At 40.1% G+C, this 24,307-nt stretch overlaps 1 protein-coding gene across 1 annotated transcript; it reads right to left on the bottom strand.

Annotated features, from left to right (window-relative positions):
• Nucleotides 1–7,142: 7,142 nt before the first annotated feature.
• On the bottom strand, nt 7,143–23,881 carry LOC101850787. The gene is made up of 10 exons (XM_005094112.2): nt 23,794–23,881; nt 18,256–18,331; nt 16,154–17,845; nt 15,548–15,701; nt 14,032–14,304; nt 12,329–12,760; nt 11,362–11,479; nt 10,618–10,663; nt 8,884–8,919; nt 7,143–7,539 (listed from the first exon to the last, which is right to left on the bottom strand). The coding sequence occupies exons 2-10, from the start codon at nt 18,292–18,294 to the stop codon at nt 7,378–7,380; spliced, it is 2,952 nt and encodes a 983-aa protein (XP_005094169.1). The 5' UTR covers nt 18,295–18,331; nt 23,794–23,881; the 3' UTR covers nt 7,143–7,377.
• Between the last annotated feature and the right edge of the window lie 426 nt (nt 23,882–24,307).

Here is a 24,307-nt window from a genome sequence, read left to right as displayed (position 1 = left end):
GACCTCTCAGATCCCAAGCCGTTTTTACTGTTATAGGAATGGCAGTTCTCCTCCTGTCAAGTATGTACCGATAGGGCAGCATCGACGAGGAGACCGGGAAAGCAGAAATCAACATCTTTTACAACAAAACAAAGGGCGGTGTGGACTCTCTGGATCAGATGGTCCATGCATACATGTCAAAGAGGCAGACCGTGAGATGGCCTCTGACCCTCTTCTGCAATCTGTTGGATGTTGCAGCTTTTGCTTACATCTGCTTCACTGCTCCAAATCCCCAGTGGATTATCCGCAAGAAACACAGGAGAAAAATCTTCCTCGAGATGTTGGGTGATGAGCTCTGCTTGCCATTAATACAATACCGGGCTGCCATTGAGTCACTGAGAACATCCCTAAGTCAGTTCGTATGAGCATGCTTCTCTGTGGTGTCACGCCATTTACCCAAACCCAAGAAGCTAGAGCACTGGCCACTGAACATGGGCAAAGAAAGAGGAAACGCTGTGGACTTTATCAGAGAAACAAGGACAGAATATCTTGTCTTGTGGAATATAAGTTTGTGGAGAACACTCTGTTTCCAAGCGCGTTTGTCTGCACTGTCAGTAAACACTTATATTCCCAGCACTCGTCTCCTGGTCTTCGGTGCCAGTACTGGTATCAAGTTACTATATGTACCACACTATTTTGGCATCATCCTAATTATCATTTACCGTAATTAAGTCTGCTTGGGCATTTTCATGAGATTCATTTTTAACTGAAAACTACCATTTATCATCATTTAAATTCAATCTCATTATTCAGCAATAAAAACAGCATGTTCATGATATGACCGACCCACAATCATTAGGAAAAAAAGTGCCAGAATTGCATTGATTTTAGTCTAACCTCATTCAAAGTTGTTCACAAACTAATATATGATATATAAAGTTTGTATGTGTAGTCTTGGGTGCTTTGTTTCAACATTTCTGTGTTTGAGTTTCTGTAAATGATGATCAACCACCAAGTTTATCCATAAAATACAAAGGATAAATAGTGGGGTCTGAGAGGCCCCCTTACAGGCTTCTAGGGAAATCGGACCATCCAGAAGACTAGGGTTAAGTACACTTCAAATGTTTACAATCAGATTTTAAAAAATTATCAACAATGATCAGGGTAGAAATGCCAGTTGTTGAACGAGGCATGCAGAATGTTAACCGTTCTTGTCTGCGTAATTTCAGAGATAGAACTTATATATAATGTCGCCTCTCCATCACTAACCATTATAGCTTGAGCCCCTACCCCCTCCCCACCCACCACCCCCAACTCTATCCCAAAGTAAATGAAAGTTTCTCCATATATTGAAATAAGCAGTTGAAACCGTTATGACCGCACGCAATGAACACAGACTGATCAACTTGGCGGCTTGCTCGTTTATCCAATCACTGTTGTCGCCGCTTACAACTATAGTAACCTAACAGCCAATCAAATGTCTTTAGGGCTCAGCAATGGATGAGCCCTTTCTCACGGTCCGTCCTTAAATGAAACTCTTCTTGTAAAAAGGTAGAAGACAGAGGAAAAATAACTCTGTACCGAGGGCTCACGGTCTCCTAGCCCTGACAGTGGGGTGAAAGTTTACGATACACTGTCCCCCACTGACACAGATACCTATGCGCTCATTGGTTCTTTGTTGGGTGCGTTCAACTTTCTCGACTACACGGCCTAATCCAGCTCATAGAAGTATTATGTTTGAAGTGCTGTGTGTGCATGTTTGTGTTTGTGCCGCTGAGATTTAACAGTTAATAGTCAGGTCGAATTACTTTTAAGGCAACCTTTTCATCACTTGAAAATTAATTAGAGGAAATTTGGAAGTGAATCGGCTTCATCTCCACCATCAACAAGAATTTAACTAAGAACAAAGAGCTCACCGTGAGTATATAAAAATCATCACTGCTCAATTCTTATTGCTTGCTATTTGGTGGTAAAGAACTGGAAGCAACCTAAGCCCCACCCAAATTTTGGTCCACCCACCGCCACTGCCATCACACACCCACCATCATCATGCACATGTACACACACTAACTAGGCAACTTTTGAACGTATGACGAGCTGAGCTGTGGATGGAGAGACAATATGAGTGAAAGAGCGGGTGAAAGAAAGAATGTGCGAGTGTATCCACAGGCGACAGCAACTACAAGACGACGACACCGACCCCCCTGGCCTGGTCCACAGCTCACGAACGAAAGGAATGCGGCTAAGGCAGTGTTTTGCCTATATTATTGTCCATGGTTCGCAGGGTGCAAGGGAATGAGTGAGTTTCTTTGTGTGTGCCTGAGTGCCTGGAGGGAGGGGATGGGGTATGAAAGTCATGCGGACGGGGATGAGCCGCGGGAGAGAACACGGGATTTGAATGAATGAGTGAAACTGAAAGAGACGAACGACTCGTGAGCCCTGGAGTGAATGGATCCTGTGTTTCTATTTTTGCATACTTTGAACTGTTACTGAATAAAGGCCCGAAAAACAAACACACACACACTCCTCACTCTCCACTTACTACCACACACAGACACACTCACATATATACATACATACATACACACACACACACACTCCTCACTCTCCACTTACTACCACACACAGACACACTCACACACGCATATATACATACACACACACACAGGAGCAAATTATTGGGTCTATATCTACTGACTCGGAGTTACGAGAGAGTGCACCCATCAACCACCCTCATATAGTATACTCATCTGTAGACGACCGTATTGTTAACAACAATTATTCTTCATTTATAACATTATGCATGTGCCCGTGAGTTTAAGTATTACATGTAATAATAGTGTGCATATGTATGGAAGAGAGGATGTGTGAGAGTGTGTGTAAGCGTGTGTACATGTGTGTGTGTGGTGAAACAACAAACCAGTGTGCCAGTGTCTGGACAATAAAGATTTATCTAACGTTTCAACTCACTTATCTGTGGGCAGTCTCGTGTCAGGGCACTCATGATCGGAGACGGACATTAGATACAATTCGGAAGTCCCACTTCAAATAAACTAATGGAGTTGAAAGGAACCTAAAACCCATTCACTTACCCTTGTGTCATGTCTGTTAACCATGTGTACATATTTTTTTGGGTATAGCAAAAAAATTAATCCAGGCGCATTTACGCCCCAATCAACACACAAGATCATTTAGGAAGCAGGCTGCAACTGGTGCTGAGAGGAAAATAACATCACAGCAGAAAGACGGAGAGACCCAATAAAAGTTTTACCCCACTCAAGAATTGAACTCAAATCTCCTGCGAGCGCTAGCGAAGCGCCTAACCGATATACAACAAACACCAGTTCCTGTACAAGCATAAAATGCAGGCTACTTAAAATTTGCATTCCTTCTTGTTAAGAGTAGGTCTACTTTGGAGTGCTTCCTAATCCTACTGACACCTGAGTTGAAACAGATTCTTCGCCTTGAACACAAACATGTTGAATGTTGTTATCGATCTAGAGCGCACAAGTGATGAGCACATTCGATTTCTGATTTGGAAATTTTGTTGTATGTAAGCCTACGGTGGTGCCGTATCTCCATATATAGATCTATATTGAAATTATTATTGTGAGATGCTGCATCCCTTTCGGCCTGGGCTGGCCATGAGAAGCTGTGTCGAAACAGCCCGGTGCCAGATGTATCTCAACCTAAAGTATGTTGATGAGGGTGTACGTTTACTTTTACATTTTTTCAACATTCTGAGTGCTTCCTCAATAGCAGTCAAGGTGGTGATAAGATAGTGATAATATTCACAAGCTTCCTGGGAGAAACAATTTGGAATACTTCTACAACACAAATTGTCTGCAAGTTTAGACATGAATTACCAATGCTACTTGATACTATTACTCATGATACATTTTGAAACATGAACTCTTTTCACTATGGGCATGTGATCCACTATAGGTTCACTAACCTATTGGGTCTGATTTAGTTCTTTTCATAATAACCATCTTGCCTAATTATCATGTGTATCACAAGATCCAAACTACATTTGCTACACTTCTTACAATTATGTAACTATTTGTTGTCTAATGATTGAACCACTCTATTTCCTTGCCTGCCACCTTATATAACTGCTCTGATTTCATCATTTTACATCACTTGCCAATACAATCCAGTATTTCAATTGACCTTCAAATTTCGTGTTCAATTTCAAATAAAAAGCAAGCCTAAATCAGACCAGAAATAAAATTTTGCGATGACATTTATTTTCAATGTGTACTACCAATGTACTCCTGGTATCTGCCCTACCTAATACACACACATGACAGGGCAGATACGATAGGCAGATTTGGAAACAAGTGTGTGACATATAGAGGTATATAAATATATTATACTAGTATTATATATTATAGAGAGAGAGAGAAAGAGATTGAGAGATTTTTTAAATTGTAAACGTTTGACAATTTATGAGACAGGTTGTTTTGACCCTGCCTGCCAATGGACTAGTAGTAAGGCAGTCACAACCTGATGCGACAAAAATACAAAAGGTCAAGTTTGTCAGACCACACTTTCATCCACACCTTACATTCAGTGAAAGCAAATGCCAGGTCACACAAATTCCTTGAACGTGAGGACCACTGATGGTAAACACTTAAAAGCATGAAATTATCTTTTTAGCAATGTGGAGAGGGGTAAATGATAAAGAGAAACAAACCATGACAAGAGTGTATGAGGGAGGATTTGAGAGGAATTACTGGTACAAAAATTACTGCTGAAAACAGGTGTCAAAAAGAAAATTCATCAACAAACAGATAAATTGAAACTCTAACATTCTCGTAAGTAAACTTGAAAGTAGGAAAGACTGTTTTGATAACTCACAGGAGTATACATCAGACACAAATTTTTAATTATAGTAACAATAGGCCTACTTTTCAAACATTGCGGCAAACCCATGACATAGCACAAAAGGTGACGACAAAGAGACAAGACAGATAAAAGAAGACAATTGTCTTACAAAGTTGTAAGTTTAGATCTACTATAATCTGGATTAAAAAACTAGGATAGATGAGATTAAGATCAAGATTCTAGATGGACATTAGACAGATCTGGGACCTGCACGTAGCTGGTATCTTGATTAGCTGGCAGACCTAGATACAATGTAGTAGATTTCTTGTCTATATCCATTTAGATTTGGAACAACAAAAAGTAAAACCAAACTCAGTACCACTACACAAGAATGACAGCTGAGAAGAGGACTTTAGACTATTAACAGGGCCTGTTACCTTTGAAATAAGCAGTGACCGATACTGAAAATATTGCATTACTCGGGCAAAAAGGGGCTAGACTCTCAAATTGAAACAATGCAATCTGTTTTCTAATACTAATACATTTAAAGTGTCTGTGATTGAATCAATAAACTGGCTGAATTTGAGAGTGGTAGTATAACATAGGGCATAAGCTGTATCTACAGAGGTAATTTTACTAACTTCAGAGTAACATGCCCCTTAATAACACATGTCATGACTATGACTGCCAAAGTAAAGGTCAATATATTCATACATGCAAGTTTCCTTTAGATACCCCATTTTGAGGAACATGTTTGACACATATCCCCTCTTAGCCAGGCATTTGATCAGAAAATACGACTCATGAACACAGACATTTCATGCAATGGACAAAGTATCAAAGGGGAAATTAATTTTATTATCTAAAATATACAAAAACACACTCTGAAGGCTACAAAATTGGAACAGGCATACAAATAAAATATCATTCATACGAAGCAAATCACAGACACTGTGTGCCCACATTTCTCAACTACATCAAAAAGCCTGAATGGATCTTGTAATACATTTTAGATATCATAAAAGAGAGATTTATGCTTGAATACAAATCTCTCCTGTGAACATTTTGAAAGTCAAAACTTGGAACATGTTTGTATGCTACCAATAATTCAAGAGCCAAACAACATAGAGTTTGTAGGTTCCACCCACTGAATAGAGAATGGCTTTTCAAATCGCAAGGAGAGGGAAATACTACTGAAAAGCAAAGTGAAAGGCACAGGGTTGGTCAATAGTTATGTATATATGCATATTGTAGTACACAGGTCTGCCACCTCTAAGTCTCCGCTCGAGGTCTAGTAGAATCTATTACATAAAGTTAAATACATGTAATGATCTTTGTACCGAATTTTTTCTATTGATAAATTTAAAGGCAAACCCTCTACAGTAGTCTCCACTTAAACGCACGGTGCTCGGGGGGGGGGGGGGGGGGGGGGGAGGGCTCCTTAGCATGTGTTCATACGGAGCGTGCCTTTACATGAACCTTAGTAAAGGGAGGAAGGGGCGCAGTCATCTCAATTCCTTATTACTTCAGTGACCTCCCTTGGTGGAGGAGGTCATTTTAGCAGATAATGTGACGACATGACTGTTTTGTGAAGGATTCCCCGACAGGGGTTAAGAATACAAAGGTGTTGAATGGGGGAGGGGGCGGCAAGCTCAATGTAATGAATTGCACTATAAACATCGGGAACAGATAGCCTAAGAGGAAACTGTTGGTGATAGTCATAGAGACGACGGACCAGCCACGTGGCTTTCCAAGCGACCATCCCCGACCGTAAAATTATGCACAATCATCCTCGAGAAACATTTTCTCTTGTGATTCGTTGAACAAGTACGTTATAAGTTCTTCGAGCGCAGCTTATTAGGCTTACTTGGCTGATCTTTAATCCTATAGAGGCCTGTCTAGTGTTTTACGGCATTTACGCATGTCGCGCATCAGGTCTAGATCTAACTAAACATTACACGCAGTCACTCAAACTCAAACACCAGTCAGAAACCTTCTCTCAAAGATACATTTCCAGTGACCAATCAAAAAACATTTCAGTCCCCCCAATCTCATCCCAACACTTAACCGACAAGCCCTAGTCAGTGGAAAGTAGGGTGTGTAGACGCTGTCCATCACTCTCCACTCTCTTTGTACGGTGTGAGGGGCACTCTCACCAAATATCCGATTTTCTAGTAAATTCTAGGCTTGTCTTATGCAGGCTGTGCAGGTTGTTGTGAAAATTTCTCCTCGCCAAGCTTAACTTGTTGGTGTGTTTCACAGATCAGAGCGTGCGTTTAGAGGGAGTGACAGTGTGTCTGTACGTCTAAATTATATAGTAAAAAAACCTGTCAGATGATGAAAGCGTGCGTTTGAGCGGAGCGTGCTTTTGTATGGCGTGCGTTTAGGCGGAGACTACTGTACTAGTTATACTTACTGTAGGTAATTTTGAAGGTGAAACACTTTCCTCAGAGCAATGGTAGTTTTAGCTACGATAAAAGTTTATCCCTGACATTAAGCCATAGTCTTGCTTTTATTTATAGTGAGAAGCGTATCAGAGTCAGCAGTTAGAAATTACTTTACTTCCAGTCACTCCTTCATCTTTGACAAGGCCTTGATTGGGGCACTGCGCTTGGTACATTGGAAGACCATCTCTTCCTCTGGAATGCCTCGGTTGCGTGGCACGGGTGACCAGCGGGAAAGTCGTCTTGGCTCCGCATCCGGTGTGTTTTGTACGAGAGCACGTCGTGGCTGTGCCAGAGAAAATGACAGAAAAGTCGTGAAAAATAAAAGTATTTGATGTTATTGACACAATTGGATCATTTGAAGAAAAGGACATGTAGGAAAATATAGGTGTGAGACAGAGTTGCACAATGAGGAAAGCCATTGACCACCAAACATGGCAGGCAGATAGTGTAGAGGGCTGTGCCGCAATTATGACAGTTGTCTGTGATTGGTCTGCATAGGTACACTTCACACCTCCAGGCAAACTCAGCTCATAGACATAACCCATCGCAGAAGGGCAGACGTGACGAGTTCACATCAATTGATGGAATGGAATTTGACAGAATTTTTACTTTAAGTCATTCCCCATTAAAATTCGCCGAAACAGCATGCTTTTCTCGTCACCTAAGATGCCTAAAGTGTTTCCACACTGTCACACATCAAGGAGAGAAAAAAGTCCTGTTTTTTTTTTCTTGGTTTCTGTAACCATTTTTGAGGTGATTAAAAAAAACAAAACATGACAGAGAGAGGAAGCAGAAATGAAGAGAAATACAAGATAGGAAATAATAAGAGGAGAAACCATCAAAATCAATACATAAAGATAAGAATAGCGGCTAAACTGAAGTAGAAACAGCCCTTGCTTGCCATAATTTATCAAGTACATTTCGTTCAATCAACAGGTAACTGACAAAGTAAGCAAAGCTCTATCTTAACTGATTCAGCCCGTTGTAACGTTCACAGCGCTGACTGTCTCCTTTCTTCACTCCTTACCACTTACATTTCAACCCTTTTTTCTGATGTCATTGAACATAAGAATTTTTTGTTCTGAACATTTCTATATGCCAACAAAGGGTTTTTATAAAATTTCGATATTTTTGCATTAACTCTTTGTGAGATCACCCATGAGGTTACGAAGCGCTCACAAATTATTAGCGTCCAGAGTCAAAATTATCTGCGGGCTGAATCAGTTAAGTCATGTGACATTTGAGACTTTGTGTGTGACTCCTTAGTGATCTTTTGCCTGAATGGACCTCGTATTTAGTTTTGTGGACTTTTTGACCCTTTACTTTGGGCGGGGGCAGGATAGTGCCCCATTATCACGTAGGCTGAGTTCTCATTATCTCTCTGAGCATTGTTCAAGCCAGTTTTTAACCCCGCAAGTTCCAAGCCAAAGTGGCCTAAAGTCCCATCCACGACACCAGTCTGCACAAAGGAAGGAAAAATCACTTGCAAAAATATGACAGAAATAGCCACTGTTATACTATATACTCTGCAGTGGGTCTATAGATGGAAGTAGACAGCCAATAGAACATATGCATCCAGATGTGACTAGTTGTATCTGTGAAAGTGCATCATGCTGATTGCTCTCACCTTAAAAGCTCCTCCATCATCAGAACTGCTGCTGCTCTAAAATAAGAATTAAAAACAAAAGAAAACACTTTCAAAATACATTGAAGTAGCAGTACACATACACGACTCAACAGAAACACTTTTGATGGTGCGTAATGGATTTGTCTATTTTGCAACATAATTTTTTACTTGCATGACATTTGTGTGTGCTTATGGTGTTTTGCATAGTCCTTTGTTTTTTTCTTAAATACATGCTAGTGGATATAATATATAAAGGCATGATTTACTTCTGACCCTCAGTTCAAGCAAAGGGACAAACATGACAGTATGGCACATAAAAGTCTCGGGCAAAGAAGGATAGATAATGCATATTTTATGCATGAAGTGGCTCTAGCTGTCACGTTGAAAAGTTAAAATGTACGTATTCATAAACCGCCATCTGCCCAGAGACTAAGTGGAAAAGGATAAAAAACCCAGATAAATGAGAAGTTCATGTCCAAATATCTTCTCTGTAACTTAAAAAATGTAACAGAAACATCAAAGAGCACAACTTTGAACAAACCCGCAGAGCAGTCAACAAAAAAACAAGAGGAGAGATATTTTCTTGAGAAGGTACAATGTGCAACACTCTACTGGGTCACTTTTCTGCTCCATAAAACCCATCATTGCGACGAAACTGTCATGTTAGGGCTACACTCTGTCATGCTAAAACTATACTATATTGTGTTTATGACTACACGTGGCATGTTCTATGTCATGATAATAGCTTTCTATACAATACTATTAACCACACAAAAACAAAAAATGAAATAATTTTTTTTTGTAGTTGTAGATGTTTTATGTCCCCTTCCACACAATTTAGAGATGGACTGCATTGAAACAGCTTGCAGGGCGAAGCTGGGATGATAGAGATACAATACCCATGCAAAAATATAAGATGCATTATAAAAATCCTACCCACAGAGGAATCGATATCACGTCTTTTGCACGCCACACTGAAACATCAACTAACCCGTACACAAAGGATACTGGTATTCATAGTACATATTGGCTGCTTAGTGTAAAACTCTGCCTTATGCCATTATGAAAAGGGACGTATGACACAGTCTCACACCACTGAGCAGTCGATATATATAATGTACAAGGACGTGTTAACAACAGCACCCAGTCTACCGTATCAAGCTAGAACAACTCCCGGTGCTGTATTTTAACATTTACAGTACCGTCTGCAACTTCCCGTAATTTCCGCTGGCGAATTTAGTCGCCGACTCGACCAGGCACATTAAACAATGAATGGAACTTCTGGACGGAAGTAAATATCAAAGGAAATCACACTATGTGACAGCTAAATCGTTGATGTGACGCTTCAAATTTTTAAAGCGCGTTTCTTGAGCTGTGAAGGTTTTTTTTTAAATTTACATTTTTTGTTCTACCATGGCTTCAGCATTCCCAGATTGCTAGACCTAGAGCTAAAAATTCAGGTGGGTGTGTCTACCCTCTCCAAACAGAATGGGAGTTTTATTATGATGTCCATATGTCGCAAAAGAGGTTTTTCTATAGAGTACATTTGTTTCTGAATATATCTTGAAAATTTCATGTTACCCTGTCAATGACGTTTGTTTCAATGAATTTTTTTTTGTTACGCACCCTAATTATTTTGTAGGCTTCTATATAGGTGCGGTACTCAAGGGTTTTTCACTATATGACCCTGCGGTACTGAAGGTGTTCAGCAACAACATGAAAAAATAAAAGTACCCTTCCACTCCTGTGGCCACTCCCTGCACGCGGAGATTCTGATCCTCTGAAAAAGATAAAAGATATTGCATGCTGACTCAGAGTCCGAAAATACGTAGAAAGAAATCAATCAAACAAAACTTATATCTGAAAGTTCAGCCTCTACGTACATTGACACGATTATTTAAATCTATGCCAACTGCGCTGACCACTTTTTAATTAAAATGAAAATTATGTACAAAAAAGAGATATTTTAAGGGAACGATGCAAATGATCAAAGTATTCAGTTTTTACCTGTGGGGTAAAAAGTTACTCATTTATACTACTTACTATATCACTTGACTGGCATTCATGAAATGTGAGCTTTGCTTATTCGTATTAGGCAAACCTATGGTGACTTGGAAGTTATCAAACATGTTCACAATACCAATATCATTGCATTCGTTTGCCTCTCATCTGATAAAAACTTTCCATCATATCAGATCGAAAGTATTATCAAATACTGATTAACCCTGAAAAAGGAGATTGGTCACTGGAAAGCTACAATGACTGTTTTTAAGAAACGCGAAGGGCAACATCCACTTATTTTAAATTGAAATTTTCTTGTGACAGGGAAATGATTTTTCCTAACAATATTATTGATTTGAAAATGGTGGGCCTACTGCAAAAGAACAAAAAAAAAAAAAACCTCCAGGAAAACGGTCTGAATCTAGCATGTTTTATATCACACCTACAAAGAATCATAACTAAAACTATGGTGCTTACCTTTCTTTTCCTGGTGCAACAAACACTGTCGACAGTCGACGAGGAGCCAGGGTATCTGCACGTTTAACTGGAGTCTCCTCTAAAGTTGCTGGTTGACCAGCAGTCCGAATGCCAAAACCTGGGGTTTTAGTTTTAGTTTAAGTAAGTGTTTTACGGCACTTGCAACACAATAAGGTCATATAAGTGCTGAAGATAGGAGAGTTACAAGAGAGTAACAAACATGAAAAAGGAGGGGGGAGATAAGGACGATAGATGTTTGATAGGAAAGAAGACGCAAACCACACCAGAGCACCCGCCAACCACCCACAAACCTGGGGTAAAATAAAGTCAAAGTCTCAGATTCAAAGCATAGTCTGTCTGAATGGCAGATGTTATCAGATTGTAGAAAAGACATAAAAGCTCAGAGGAAAGTAAAAAATTTGAAGAGGAGAAATCACTCACACATAAGAAACCACATAGATGACTTCACAAATTGTAAAATGTATATGATATCACAAGACATATGGCATAAACATAACATAAAATAGACCACTAAACAGTGTAAATCTAGCGTTATGAATATCATAACCGAATACACTGACTGCTCAGAGTAAAATTCTGGGATACGTCACTTTTACTTTTCAAAAGGCTTATGGCAAAGCCTCACACTAAGCAGTTGATATGTAGTAGGTGAAAAAACAGCACAATTGGTGAATGAAAACAAATTCTGGATCTAGGTTAAAGAGAAGAGCATCAACCTCACAGTCAAAGGAAGACAGATTTCTATAAACAAAAATAACCCCCAAACCCAATGGATGGATGGACGCTAGACATACTGGTGCTCCAATATCTACCTGCACACATCACTACACAGCACACCACGAAGTCATCACAACTCATTTATCGATATAATCATATATATAACATTGAAAGCAATTGAAACCACTGTAGTGTAACAAAAAAACTAACAACTGAATTAAGAACTCACTTTTGGTGATTGTGTGGGAACTGAGTGTTGGCTTCCCTAATGTAGGGGTCCCCTGACCCAGATTTCTGGCTCCAGTCATTTCCATTGGCAAGGTCGCTTTAAGGGGGCCTCTCTTTGTTGTTTTTTTGGTAACAGTCCGAGACAAATCCACAGTCTGGCCGTCCCCCCTGTTGGTCATACCAGTGGCTACCTGGTCCATCCCTGCAGGGTCTTGTGAGGCAGTGGGCCCTCTAGAATGTCCACGTGGTTTGATCACAGTCCTTGAGGGGTCTACATTAACTGTTCTTTTCTCTTGTGCTACTGTCTTTCCAGGCTTCGATAGGGAAGTAGGCAGAGCAGACTTAAAATTTGATGGAGGTCTCAGCCCTGACTGGACTCTTCGTGCCAGCTTTGAGGCAGCTGGACATGGTAGCCGGCTTTCTTTTGTTGGGTCTATGGGAGGGGAAGGGATAAGACAAAATATTTTAGTTCTAGTAAGAGTTTTGCGACACTTGTTCGTTTTAGTAAGGTTTTACGGTGCTTGCAACTGCATAAAGTCGTATGAGCGCCAAGGAGTGGATATCAACAGAGAAGTCCAAACGGGGAATCAGGCTTACTCTGCTCAACTCTCTAGCCTCAACAGCACAAAGTCTGCTTCGACTGTCAAGGCACCCCTGAAATAGCAGTTCAGAAGAGTGACAAACATAAAGAAGTAGAGGAAATGATAATAGTAAAGATGAGGAAAGAAAAAGCAGCAGTTCCGGCACAGTAAATCAATCCATTTACAAGTCTACTGAGCATAAGAACACGTTATCCCCCTTTGGGAATGGCCTAAAGACTCTTCAGTCAGTAGCACTGCCCTGAGGGGGGCTGCGACACTTGAATAGCAATTGCCGAAGATTAGAGGTGTTACAAGAGAGTAAAAAACATGAAAAAGAAAGAGGACAGATAAGGATGATAGGTGCCTGATAGGAAAGAAGGAGCAAACCACAGCAGAGCACCCACTAATCACCCACAACTGAGAAATGATGAAGGGAAGTGGGGGCTAAATAAAAGAATTGTGAAATTATGTCAGAGGTGAATTTACAACACAAAATGATGCCAGATAAAGAAACAGAAAAGATAAACCATCAAATAGAGTCACACCAGCAAACAAGATAGAAGTGAAGCAATGCAACAGGTGGGCGAGAGGGCAAACAGAGGAGACGATGAGGTGAGCTTGCTAAAAATGACACTTCCAGTGAGAGTATCTAAAATACTTTGTTTTGTGTGTTTAGAAGTCCTAATGCTGCATTAGACACAATTATAGAGGCATCTGCTCAATCAAAACCTGCGAGACTGCTGGGTTTTCTTCAGTTTAAAGAAGTTGCTGAAATAGACCAAAAAAACAACTATTAGGGATTTTATTTTCTTTCAGTTTACTGTATCCAGATTACCAGTAACCGTGTTCGCTTTAAGCAGAGTCCACTGTAAGCCATTTCAAAGGTAGGCCCCACATTGGGGAGCCATAAAATCTACTTTGTATTGTTTTGCAAGACTGGACCCGCTGTTGACAGCCTGGAATAAAAGACTGACAAGTACAGAGAAAATACATGACAATTAAACAATTAGTGAATGTGCATGAGTCACACCACCACCAGTGGGGCAGTTGCACACCATGCCCATGGGACAGTGGATTCTAAATCTCTGGCCGTTTCTGGGTAAAAAATACATGAAATCCTCACCATTGTTTACGACACCACGAGAAGAAGCAAAAACTGTTCTTTCAGAATTTTCTGCAGAGTCCTTATCACTGGAGGGCTCCTGAGATCTGTTGGCCTTCATTGGACCCTTCAGCGGCTTGCGAGTGACAGTTCTCGATCCCATTGGTATAAGATTGCTGCCAGCATCGGTGGCAAGTGGGACTTGACTTTTATGGGGAATCACAGGTGACTTTTTCTGCTGAAGACTGCTCACGGCGGGCTGATGGATAGTTGAACTTTTTCTCCTTTCTGTCTCTAGTCACATACATGTGGAAACAAAAACAAAGCCCATTTTGGGTGTTGTGTGGAAACCAATTCAAAATTTGAGGAAGTGTCTTGCGTCAGATCAGTTATGTCAGTCGTTACATAAAATGTCAAAGCACAGTCATTAATAGCACAATGATATTCAGGGATATCAGTATATCACACTGTTTGTTCAGGCCACAGATAAAAAAGGTAAAAGTCTTCATACAGTGGCACTAAATACATGATTTATGATTGTGTGCAAACAACCTTAGACAACAAGCAGTTTGTCAGATTAGTAAACCTCAAGGTATGAAAAATGAATATAAACACAACAAAATATATGTATCTGTTTGTTCATGATCTCAAAGAACAAAGTGAATGAAAAAAAGACATCTTTAAACCCCCCCCCCCCCCCCCCCCCCCCCCAAAAACAGACTAATTTCATGGGAATACCTCCAACCATTTGTTATGCTTAAAAGTATGCATTGTGACATTGTCCATACCATTCCACAATCCCACAGATTAATTCCTGGGGGTTCCAGATAAAGTTGTCATTCAAATGAAGTATGAATTAAGGCAACAATTGGCATCTTATACGACAGATTCATTCTGTTTTATCATTTCCTTCCTAGTTTTTATCTTAAAAAATCACAAGAATATTAGTCATGGTTCTGACTTAGGTGATTTCTTTTTCTTTGATTTTCTCAAAAGTAAAAAAGAGATTTGAGCACGTGTAGAGGGAAGGTATATTTGTTTACCATTGAACTGAACTGACAAGGTGAGCAAAAGAACTTCCCTCCCCCCATCCCACAATACCCCTGAAGCAGGGACTGACTCTTAACTAAGTTATCAAGTATGGCTTTGAGATTGACTTGAGAAAAGAATTTAGACCTAAAGACCACTTAGCAAAATTTGACAAATGTTAAGAGCTGCCTCAGCCAGCAAACTATTACATAGGCCTGAAGACCTCGGAGCAAAGTATTGAATCAGGTTTCAGGACTGACAAAGCAAAGTAAAAACTAGATTTTGAGACTGACCAAGGGACCTATAAACTTACATCTATAATCCATAGTTAGAGACAAAGAAAAAAAAAAGCTCACACAAATTTTCCTTTTCTTACTGGAAAACAATAATCAAATATAATGTAGTTCATTCACTAGCTACACATTACACGTCAACAACACCTCTTTGTGTACTCAACACACCTAGCCTACACACTAGCTACACATCAACAGTTAAAAATTTGTTTTACCTAATAACCCAGAAGTGCGTCGAGTTGATAATTGCCTCTGTCGTAGTTTAGACTGAAACATGCCAGGTTTCATCAGAGATGGCTTCGCAGTTGGGGCTTTCTGTGACTGTCCTTTGGTGGTCGCGATTTGTCCAACTGACTTTCTCGGCTGTGCCTGAGAGACAAAAATATGTTAAAACTTCTGCACGGATGGGACCATGGGAAACTGTGGCCTGACACACATTCTATAAGCTACTGGAGCTATCACCCACTTTCATAACAGCACAGAGAAAGATTATTATCAGAAACCCCAAGACTCTTTGAATCATCGAGAACTTACTTTTTACACCCTACCATACATACAATTGAGGAGAAAGAAATAACCGACATGCAGCAACCTCTTTAATGGACAGTTAAACAATATCAAGATCAGAGCTCACTTGTATTTAATACCCAAGATACTTATTTTCATGTAAAGTATCTGAATCTAAGTATTTTTCTCTGCCTTGTTCTTTCCTTTTTTCTTACTTGTTTTTGATACTTTCCATTCAACCAAGGGTTTCATCTTTGAAATTAACTATGTTTCTTTTAGGGAATTACACTTCAGCAACAAAACAAAGCACCTACTTTCTTGACTTCCTCAGAGTCCTCTTCAGCACATGAGGAGGATGAGGACACTTTTGTACTGCTCGTTTGATTCATCTCAGTAGGGCTGATAGTTTGATTCACCCCAGTTGTACTACTAGCTTGATCACCAGTGGGGCTGTCAGACCGACCCCCCATTACTGGGATGTTTGAAGTTAAGGAAAATGAGGCCTCATGTTGCTGATCACAGGTAGTTTCCTTAGACTCTGTCAGGCCTGCTCCAAGGTCAATGGGTGCGACTGTAAAAAGTTCATGTCCATCTATAGCACCAGAACTTGGCAATAGTAACGCAGGTGGTGCTATCTCATCTTGATCTGTAATTGAAATCAAGTCAGTCACAAAATTTGCCAGTTTGTCTCCATCTGAGGCCGAAAACAAGGTGGCCATACCTCCATCTTCATCACAAGTTACTGAAGATACAATATCCTCTTGGTTTTGACCCGTGACTTCAATGCCAGATGTCTTCACTTCAACAGGATCTTGTGAACAGGCTGGGATGGGTGGATCATCCACAGCTCGTTGACAGACGTCATCACACAGTTCTGAAGTGATTAACTGGCTCATTGAAAGAAGGGGCTGTTCAACCAAATCATTCTCAGTGAAAAGGGGGGAAATCTGTTTACCTGTATTATCAGAAGATGGAACACTCACCAAAGACTCTATCAGATCAGATGATGGTAGCGGACAAATTAAATTTTCAATCTCTGGAGATGTTGGTTGTAAACATGTCAAAGTTTCCTTCTTTTGTATCAGTTCAGATGACGGTAGTGGACAAATTAAATTCTCAATCTCTGGAGATGTTGGTTCCAAACATGTCAACGTTTCCATCTTTTCTATCAGTTCAGATGACGGTAATGGAAAAATTAAATCCTCAATCTCTGGAGATGTTGGTTCCAAACAGGTCAAAGTTTCCTTCTTTTCAGAAGATGATACTAAACATGTCAAAGTTTCTGTTTGTTCAGGGAGCACACCTGTTAAAGACGCGCCAGCTGTTTGTCTCCTTTCAGCAGAAAGTGGAGAAAATGTCTCTGTAACAGTCAAAGGAGGTGATGTTGAAGGGGAACTTTTTTCTACAGAACCACTTTTCTCATGAGCCATCTCTGGCTGGAGGATAACATTGTCCAGCTCATTAGCAGAAGTCACATTGTTGTCTCTCATGGTCCCCTCATTGGTGAGGGTTGGTTTTAAAACACTGGTGTTCACTGCAGCCAAATTCTGACAAGGACCAAGGCCACACTCTGAGTCAGGGCTCAGCATGACCAAGTTCTCTGGTGAGGACATCGTACCTGTCAGAGATGTATTCGACAATTCCCTTAAGGGGGATCGACCCATTTCAAGAGGTGAAAAAACATGCGGTGACTTTGCTTTGAAATGGTTTATTTCAGTCTTGAGAATTGCTCTTTTTGCATAGTTTAGTACTCCACCATTTTCTTGATAGAAATGCTGAGTTGTATTGGAATCTCGGCGAGGAACATCTGGGGTGTTTTGCTGAACTATGTCGGGAGTGAGTTCAGTTCGTTTAGGCTTAACTTGGGCAGTAGAACTGTCAAGCATAGGACTTGAACCTACTAAAAACTCTGGCCTTTTTGTATCAACGATAAAGTTGGGAGAGTCACTTGGGGTCGCCGGAATCAACGTCTGCAAGTAGTTTGCCAATTGGAGAGCTTCAGACTCCTAATCAGAAACAACAACAAAATAATCTCATTGAACAGAGGGAAACACGACATGAACAGATTCAAGAGTAACTTTAGTTTAACTCACTGGGCGGGGGAGTAGTAAAAAGTGTTCATTGTTCACAATCTGTTTAAAAATTTTATAAGGTCCAGTTTGTTTGATCAATATAGAATATTTTAAAGAGCACAGGGGAAATATTGTGTATGGTGAGATATCCTAACTCATCAAGTTCAGAAGCCTAAATGCTAATGCTCCTTCCCTGATATTATCAAATGATCTTGACTAAGTCCAAAATGAAAATACTTCACTAAAAATTGAATATTACTTTTATTTGTCCAGTTAGTTTACAGACCAAAATCAAATATCTACATGTAGAACAAATAGATTAAAGTAGGCCATAGTATACGTACAATATCGCTCCACTTCATGGGGGATGCTGGGGACTCCATACTTCCCCTGAAGATTTTCTGATTCTGATAAGCAACTCTGTCAAAAAATAAATTAGATTAAGTGGAAAGACATAATAGTCTAATATATTATTAAACACAGTCGAGCATGCACACAGTGAAAATGTACGAAATAGCAAAACATGCACACATTGAACAGATTTTCAGGTCCTAAAATGTTTCTTATAATAATACAACAACATTCTATGTTTAATCAACTATTATGTGTGCGATCAAGACAAATAAAAAATGCCCTATATTTAGTGGGGTGGGGTTTTGGTTAAGTATAAATGGCGCTCACAACTGCATAAAAGGTCATATGAGCCCGCAGGACACATCAAACATTTTCAGTGGGTATGAAAACTTTCAATTTTGCCCAGGTCATGGCTGTTAAAAACCCACTGAAAGTGGTACTTTAGTTGGTGACTGAGCCCTGGTCTGACCTTCCGCCCGAAGGTAATAAATGAGTGTCAGTCGTCCACTCCCGCGGCTTACAACTGCGACGATAGCCATACCTGCCGCTGTGCCTGCGTAACTCAGTTCAGTGTATCAGTTTCCGTTGCTAGAAGCCTGTTTTGTTTGTTTCAGTAGAGGTTTTACGTCACTCGCAACTGCATAAGGTCATATGAGCGCCAGAAGATTAGAGGTGTTATAAGAGAGTAACAAACATAAAAAAGAAGAAGGGGAGATAAGGACGATAGATATTTGATAGGAAAGAAAAAGCAAGCCACACCAGAGCACCCGCCAACCAACCACTACTGAAGCCTGTTTAACATCTCACTTTAAAGATCATCTTTGAGACTAACAAGACAATCCACTTTCGCTCTGGAAATCTCACTGGCGTTTATGGCATTTACGCACTTTGCAGTGCAAGTGCTTTGTTCATCTAAAGTTGCATTTTAAATTATATTCCATTTTGGAGCGTATACAGTCTATTATCTCAAAAACTAAACACACGATTTTCATGAAATGTCCGAGCTTTACTTGAGTGTAAGTGCTATTTGTGCGAAGTGAATGTGTGATTTTATACGATTTTAATTTTTTTTTAAATGGTACCCTTATCCCCTGTGATTCGCTCTGACATGATTTTTCATTTCTCTTCTTAAATTTAGAATCGGGCTACTTTCTAAAACATTTCTCTTATGCATTTATTAAAAATATTTTAGCCCAGTAAAGAAATGGGGAATAATTCAGAGGATTTGCATTTTCAAAAGCTGCATGAACTTTGCAGAATTTGTGGTGAGTGGTGGCAGAACACTATCAGGTAAGCAGAAACTACAGAAAATGCGACCCCTGCGGTTCTCAATTTGTATCGGACATTCTCTTCTTGGCCTTTGGTGTAAGCATTACAATGGACTCACAGACAGAATATTAAAAAACCATCTGCACAGTTTGCGCGGTCAAGACTTATGAGACATATAAAAATATATATCAGGGCTCTATAACAGCCTGGTTTTTCTGAAACTATTCTTGATGCTCGTTTTCACAACAGTTTACACTTCCCACTTATAAACTTTGAACCCAGGAAAAGTAACCACCATACCTTCATATTGTTCTGGGTGTAGTTCTTAACCACCAGTGTATGCTAGAGGCAGCGACACACAAAACATACATACATACAGGTAAGTGAGCAATCAGAGGAAGACTTATTAAAAGGAGTTTCAAAGTCACTAGGCACATTTATATATATAATGGCAAAAACGAGTCGTGGGGGGGAACAAATGGGGAGAATAGACATTAAGAAGGCTGCGTAGTACTTTCTTCTGACTCTGAAAAAGAGAAAATTAACTTTCAAAAACAATTGACAGCAGGTTGTCTGAGTTAGAGCATGAACCCCTTAGCCCTAGAACTGGCCCTATCTGTTGTTCTCATTTAGACCCCATACTTAACTCACACAACAATAGCACACCGGAGGCATATCACAGCTGCTCTTTCATTGCGTTTTTTTTTGCAATCACTGCCACAAATACACCATGAGTCGCATTTATAAAGACCTCACTGCATTTATTGTAAAAGAAACAGTAGAAAACATCCACAAAGCCAAAATGTAATTGACACCGCTTACACTCTCAGAGAAAAATTCAATCAATTAAACAATGCATATTTAGGGGCGTTCACATCCACATCTCACACAACCAACCAGTCACAGTGCAAAATGACAGACACTACTACACATTGGCTGTTGTGATGCAATCTCAGGGCTATGCATGTCAAATCCAGAACTATTATCCAACGTACCTCGTACCTTCGACAAAGAAAAAAAGGTGATACTATAAGCAATCAGCTTTTCCCCACTCCAAAACCGTGGACTTCGCACAAAAACAACAAAGTGAGTTTCGATACTTGACCTCCTGTTTTCTAATGTTAATAGGGCCTAACTTAAGTACGGCTAGACTCCTTGGCTAGCCGTACTTAAGTAAGGGTAGACAGCCAGGCTAGCCGTACTTAATATTGATGGCTGAATTGTACATGAAATTTTTAGTTTGCAATACCTAAAGTATTTGTATTTCAGACAAAACCAAAAAGGTGCCTTACTGACTTGCATCATGTATTTGAACTTGAATAATTACTAGATCTAGATCTAATGAGACCTGTGTACTTAACAGGCTTGAGTCGATAGGGCCAAACCTAGATCTAAGTACGGCTAGACTGGCAGTCTAGCTGTACTTAAAGTACGGCTAGACTCTCAGTCTTGCCGTACTTAAGTACGGCTAGCCACTTCAAAAATAAAATAATGGTAAAGACAACAGTGAGAAAGCAGACCACAGAACATTGTTTGAGAAAGCAGTCTAAGACAGAACATTGTTTGAGAACAGGAAAGGAGGTGAAAGGAGACAATTTTAGAGAAGAAATATTTATGTCGCTATCCGGATTAGAACCCGGGACCTATTGAATGAGAGGCGAACACCTTAACCTCTAGGCTACGATAGCCCCCATTTGATGAATTTTAATTGAGGTGTATATATCACAATAAAAGCCTAACAGCGTAGTTAGTAATTTTCACGTTTGACAAGAACCAATTGGAGGTTTCAGGAAGGCCTGCCCCTCTGAAGTTAAAAAAAATCGGGGGGGGGGGGGGGGGGGGGGGTTAAAGGGGAGCATGCACCCCTGTTTTAACTTCCTTACTTATAATTTGATGTTTAGCAGTTAAAAAGTTTGAAATTTTCTTGAAAAATATTTCATTTGCGACAGTTTAAAGTGGCTGTACAAATACTAGATTTTGTGATCTGCAGCAAATGAGGTTTGGCTGAAATGACAGAAATGAAGTCGATATTCGTGTTCAGCGCATCAATATATATGACGTAGAAAATAAACGCATGTAGATCTAGCTAAATGGAAACAGGAGGAAAAGTAAAAGAATACTGTAAAAATTTACCCTCTTGTGTAGGGATAGCATTGACCAGTGCATGCTCACACTGACCTCTGCCTTGCCTTGGTCATGTAGTAGCCTTAGAGATTCTACCTGTACAGGCCTAAATTTGACCAAGCACTGAACTGAAGTTGAAGATATAATTGTCATTGGGAAGTTGTCATTCTCACCCTGGGTGAGAATAACCTATGTCTCGCTATTCTCACCCCCTCGATTTACTGGAAATGACCCTAGAGGGATCAGGGCTGAGGTTAGCGGGCTGACGCTCCACAGCATCATGTTCGTCACTGTTCGTGTCCAAATAGTCAGGGTTGTCAGTTTGGAGCCAAATCCCAGAAATTTGGCTCATTTCGATTGTGTCCGGCCATGATAATTTGATTTGGCTCTCTGGCTCTTTTTTGGCTCCAAACTCCAAATGTTCAAGAAGAAAGGGAAAGATGAGGCAAGAAAAAAAAATGAAAGTGAAGAAAAGAGCTTGGATTGTTATTTCAAATTATTAAAACTAGTTAACACGATCAAATGCCCTTGCCCATTTGGTCTGTATAATTTACAACCCTTCTACAGTCCTGCAAGAGCATTTATTGTCTCGTGCTTGCGTCTTGTTACATTTGTACACGCTCTCTGTTCCTTCAACCATAAAATTTACGGAGCGCCTACGTACACGGTAACCAGGCACCTAGTTCCACCTAATCTCAGTATCTACGTACACGGTAACCTGGCATCTAGTCTCAGTATCTACATACATGGTAAACCGGAATGAAAATAAATCAATATTTTGTCCTGTGCTGTCACTTTCTGAAAAAAAAGAAAGCCATACAAGCATCTTGTTGGGCTCGCCATCGTGACTGGTCAGTGAACCTGTGCGTGTGCATCACATTGTGAGTACCGGTTGGGGGTCACCAAAGTTCATTCAAAGCCTAGCGATGCGAAGTATAAGGCTCCAGAATGGGGGATTATTGATTTTTTTTAAAGGTACAGGTAACAGTCGGGGGAGGGGTGGGGATGAAGGCAACACCGGAAGACAAAAACTGAATTTGGAGTTCTGAACTGCCCGGTTACCGTGTGTACATGACACTGAGACTACGTGCCCGGTTACCGTGTATGTAGACACTGAGGCTAGGTGCCCGGTAACCATCATGTACGTAGACACTTTATTGTGCAGTGTCTACGTACACGGAAACCGGGCACCTAGCTTCAGTGTCTAAGTACACGGCCGGCAACCAGGCACGTAGTCTCAGTGTCATGTACACGGTAACCGGGCATGTAGCCTCAATATCTACGTACACGGTAATCAGCATATAATATATGTATTCTCAGTGTCACGTGCACTGTAACCGGGCAGTTCAGAACTCCAATTAAAATATAAGTTCCGTTTTTGTCATCCGGTGTTGCCTTCATCCCCACCCCTCCCCTGACTGTACTTTAAAAAAAACAACAACCAATAATCCCCCCATTCCGGAGCCCTATACTTCGCAGCGCACAGACTTTGAATGAACTTTGGTGACTCCAACCGGTACTCACAACACAAGATGTGATGCACACGTGCAGGTTCACTGACTGGTCACGATGGCAAGCCCAACAAGACGCTTGAATGACTTTCTATTTTTTTCAGCAAGTGACAGCACAGGACAAATATTGATTTATTTTCATTACGGTTACCGTGTACGTAGATACTGAGACTAGGTGCCCGGTTACGTAGATTCTATTGCTAGATCTATACTATAGACAGTATAGATCTAGATTCTATCTAGATCTAGGTGGCCATCCGGGCATACCCGGATAATACCGTACGTAGACACACCGAAAATTTTAATTCATTATATTAGGATGGGCTAAGATAGTGCCGCTGACCATATATCTTACCAAACAGTGATTTGACGAAACTTTCTTGAATGTGCGCAACAAGACAAACCAACTTGACAAGACAACGAAAACAAAACTGACTCACCACTGTGTGAGTCACTGACTGACAAAAAGTAGATCTAGAGATCTACAGTACACACAGAAATTATGTTGCGTGTCCACTTAATTTAATTATAATTCTCATTCTAACTCCAGCTTCTACTCTTGAGAGGGGAAAAGACTTTAAATAAAACTAACTTCACAATTTGAAAACATGAAACGGGTCTTACACTTTCTATTGAAGTCGAAATCTTTCCTCACAGTCTCTCAGAACACCGTTACTGCTTGCTTAGTTGTTTCTGTTTCGTATTTTGTATTCCGTTCACAACGGTCATGTGATTTTATCCAGAAGCATTGACTGGTCGGTAGGAAAATAGACTTTTCTTATTGGTTAGCCTTCAAGAAAACACTTCTTTTATTAAAAAAGAGTGCGGTGCCATGAAAGCAGTCGTTAAAGATTTCTTTCCTAGGCTAGTTATTAATTTCCATTCAACCTGGCCGAAAAAAATAATAATCATTTGATACCAAAGAGGTTATATAGGCAACATTCTTCTAAGGTCCTTGTTTGATAACTGTCTCAAACTATAATATAATAAACAAGACTAGATCAATCTAAGAGATCTTATGATGCTATTTTTTACGGATATTTATATTGAGTAAACATTACTCTGATGAAACGCAAGTATGGCCTTTTAATCCCAAGGACCTCAGAATAATTCTGTTATAACGGATCATTGGTTTAAT

This window comes from Aplysia californica, unplaced genomic scaffold (assembly GCF_000002075.1).
Source record: "Aplysia californica isolate F4 #8 unplaced genomic scaffold, AplCal3.0 scaffold00075, whole genome shotgun sequence".
Classification (NCBI taxonomy): domain Eukaryota; kingdom Metazoa; phylum Mollusca; class Gastropoda; order Aplysiida; family Aplysiidae; genus Aplysia; species Aplysia californica.
The sequence above is the reverse complement of the archived record's forward strand: the minus strand, read 5'-3'. Positions and strand labels throughout refer to the sequence as shown.

Bases quoted from the DNA above. Each gene is read 5' to 3' on its own strand.
- LOC101850787 (XM_005094112.2), bottom strand. From the start codon at position 18,294: ATGGAGTCCCCAGCATCCCCCATGAAGTGGAGCGATATT. The intron at 11,480-12,328 runs GTGAGTTCTTAA...CTAAAACCCCAG, and splicing joins TTCCCACACAATCACCAAAA to GTTTTGGCATTCGGACTGCT. The intron at 10,664-11,361 runs GTAAGCACCATA...TATCTTTTTCAG, and splicing joins GTTGCACCAGGAAAAGAAAG to AGGATCAGAATCTCCGCGTG.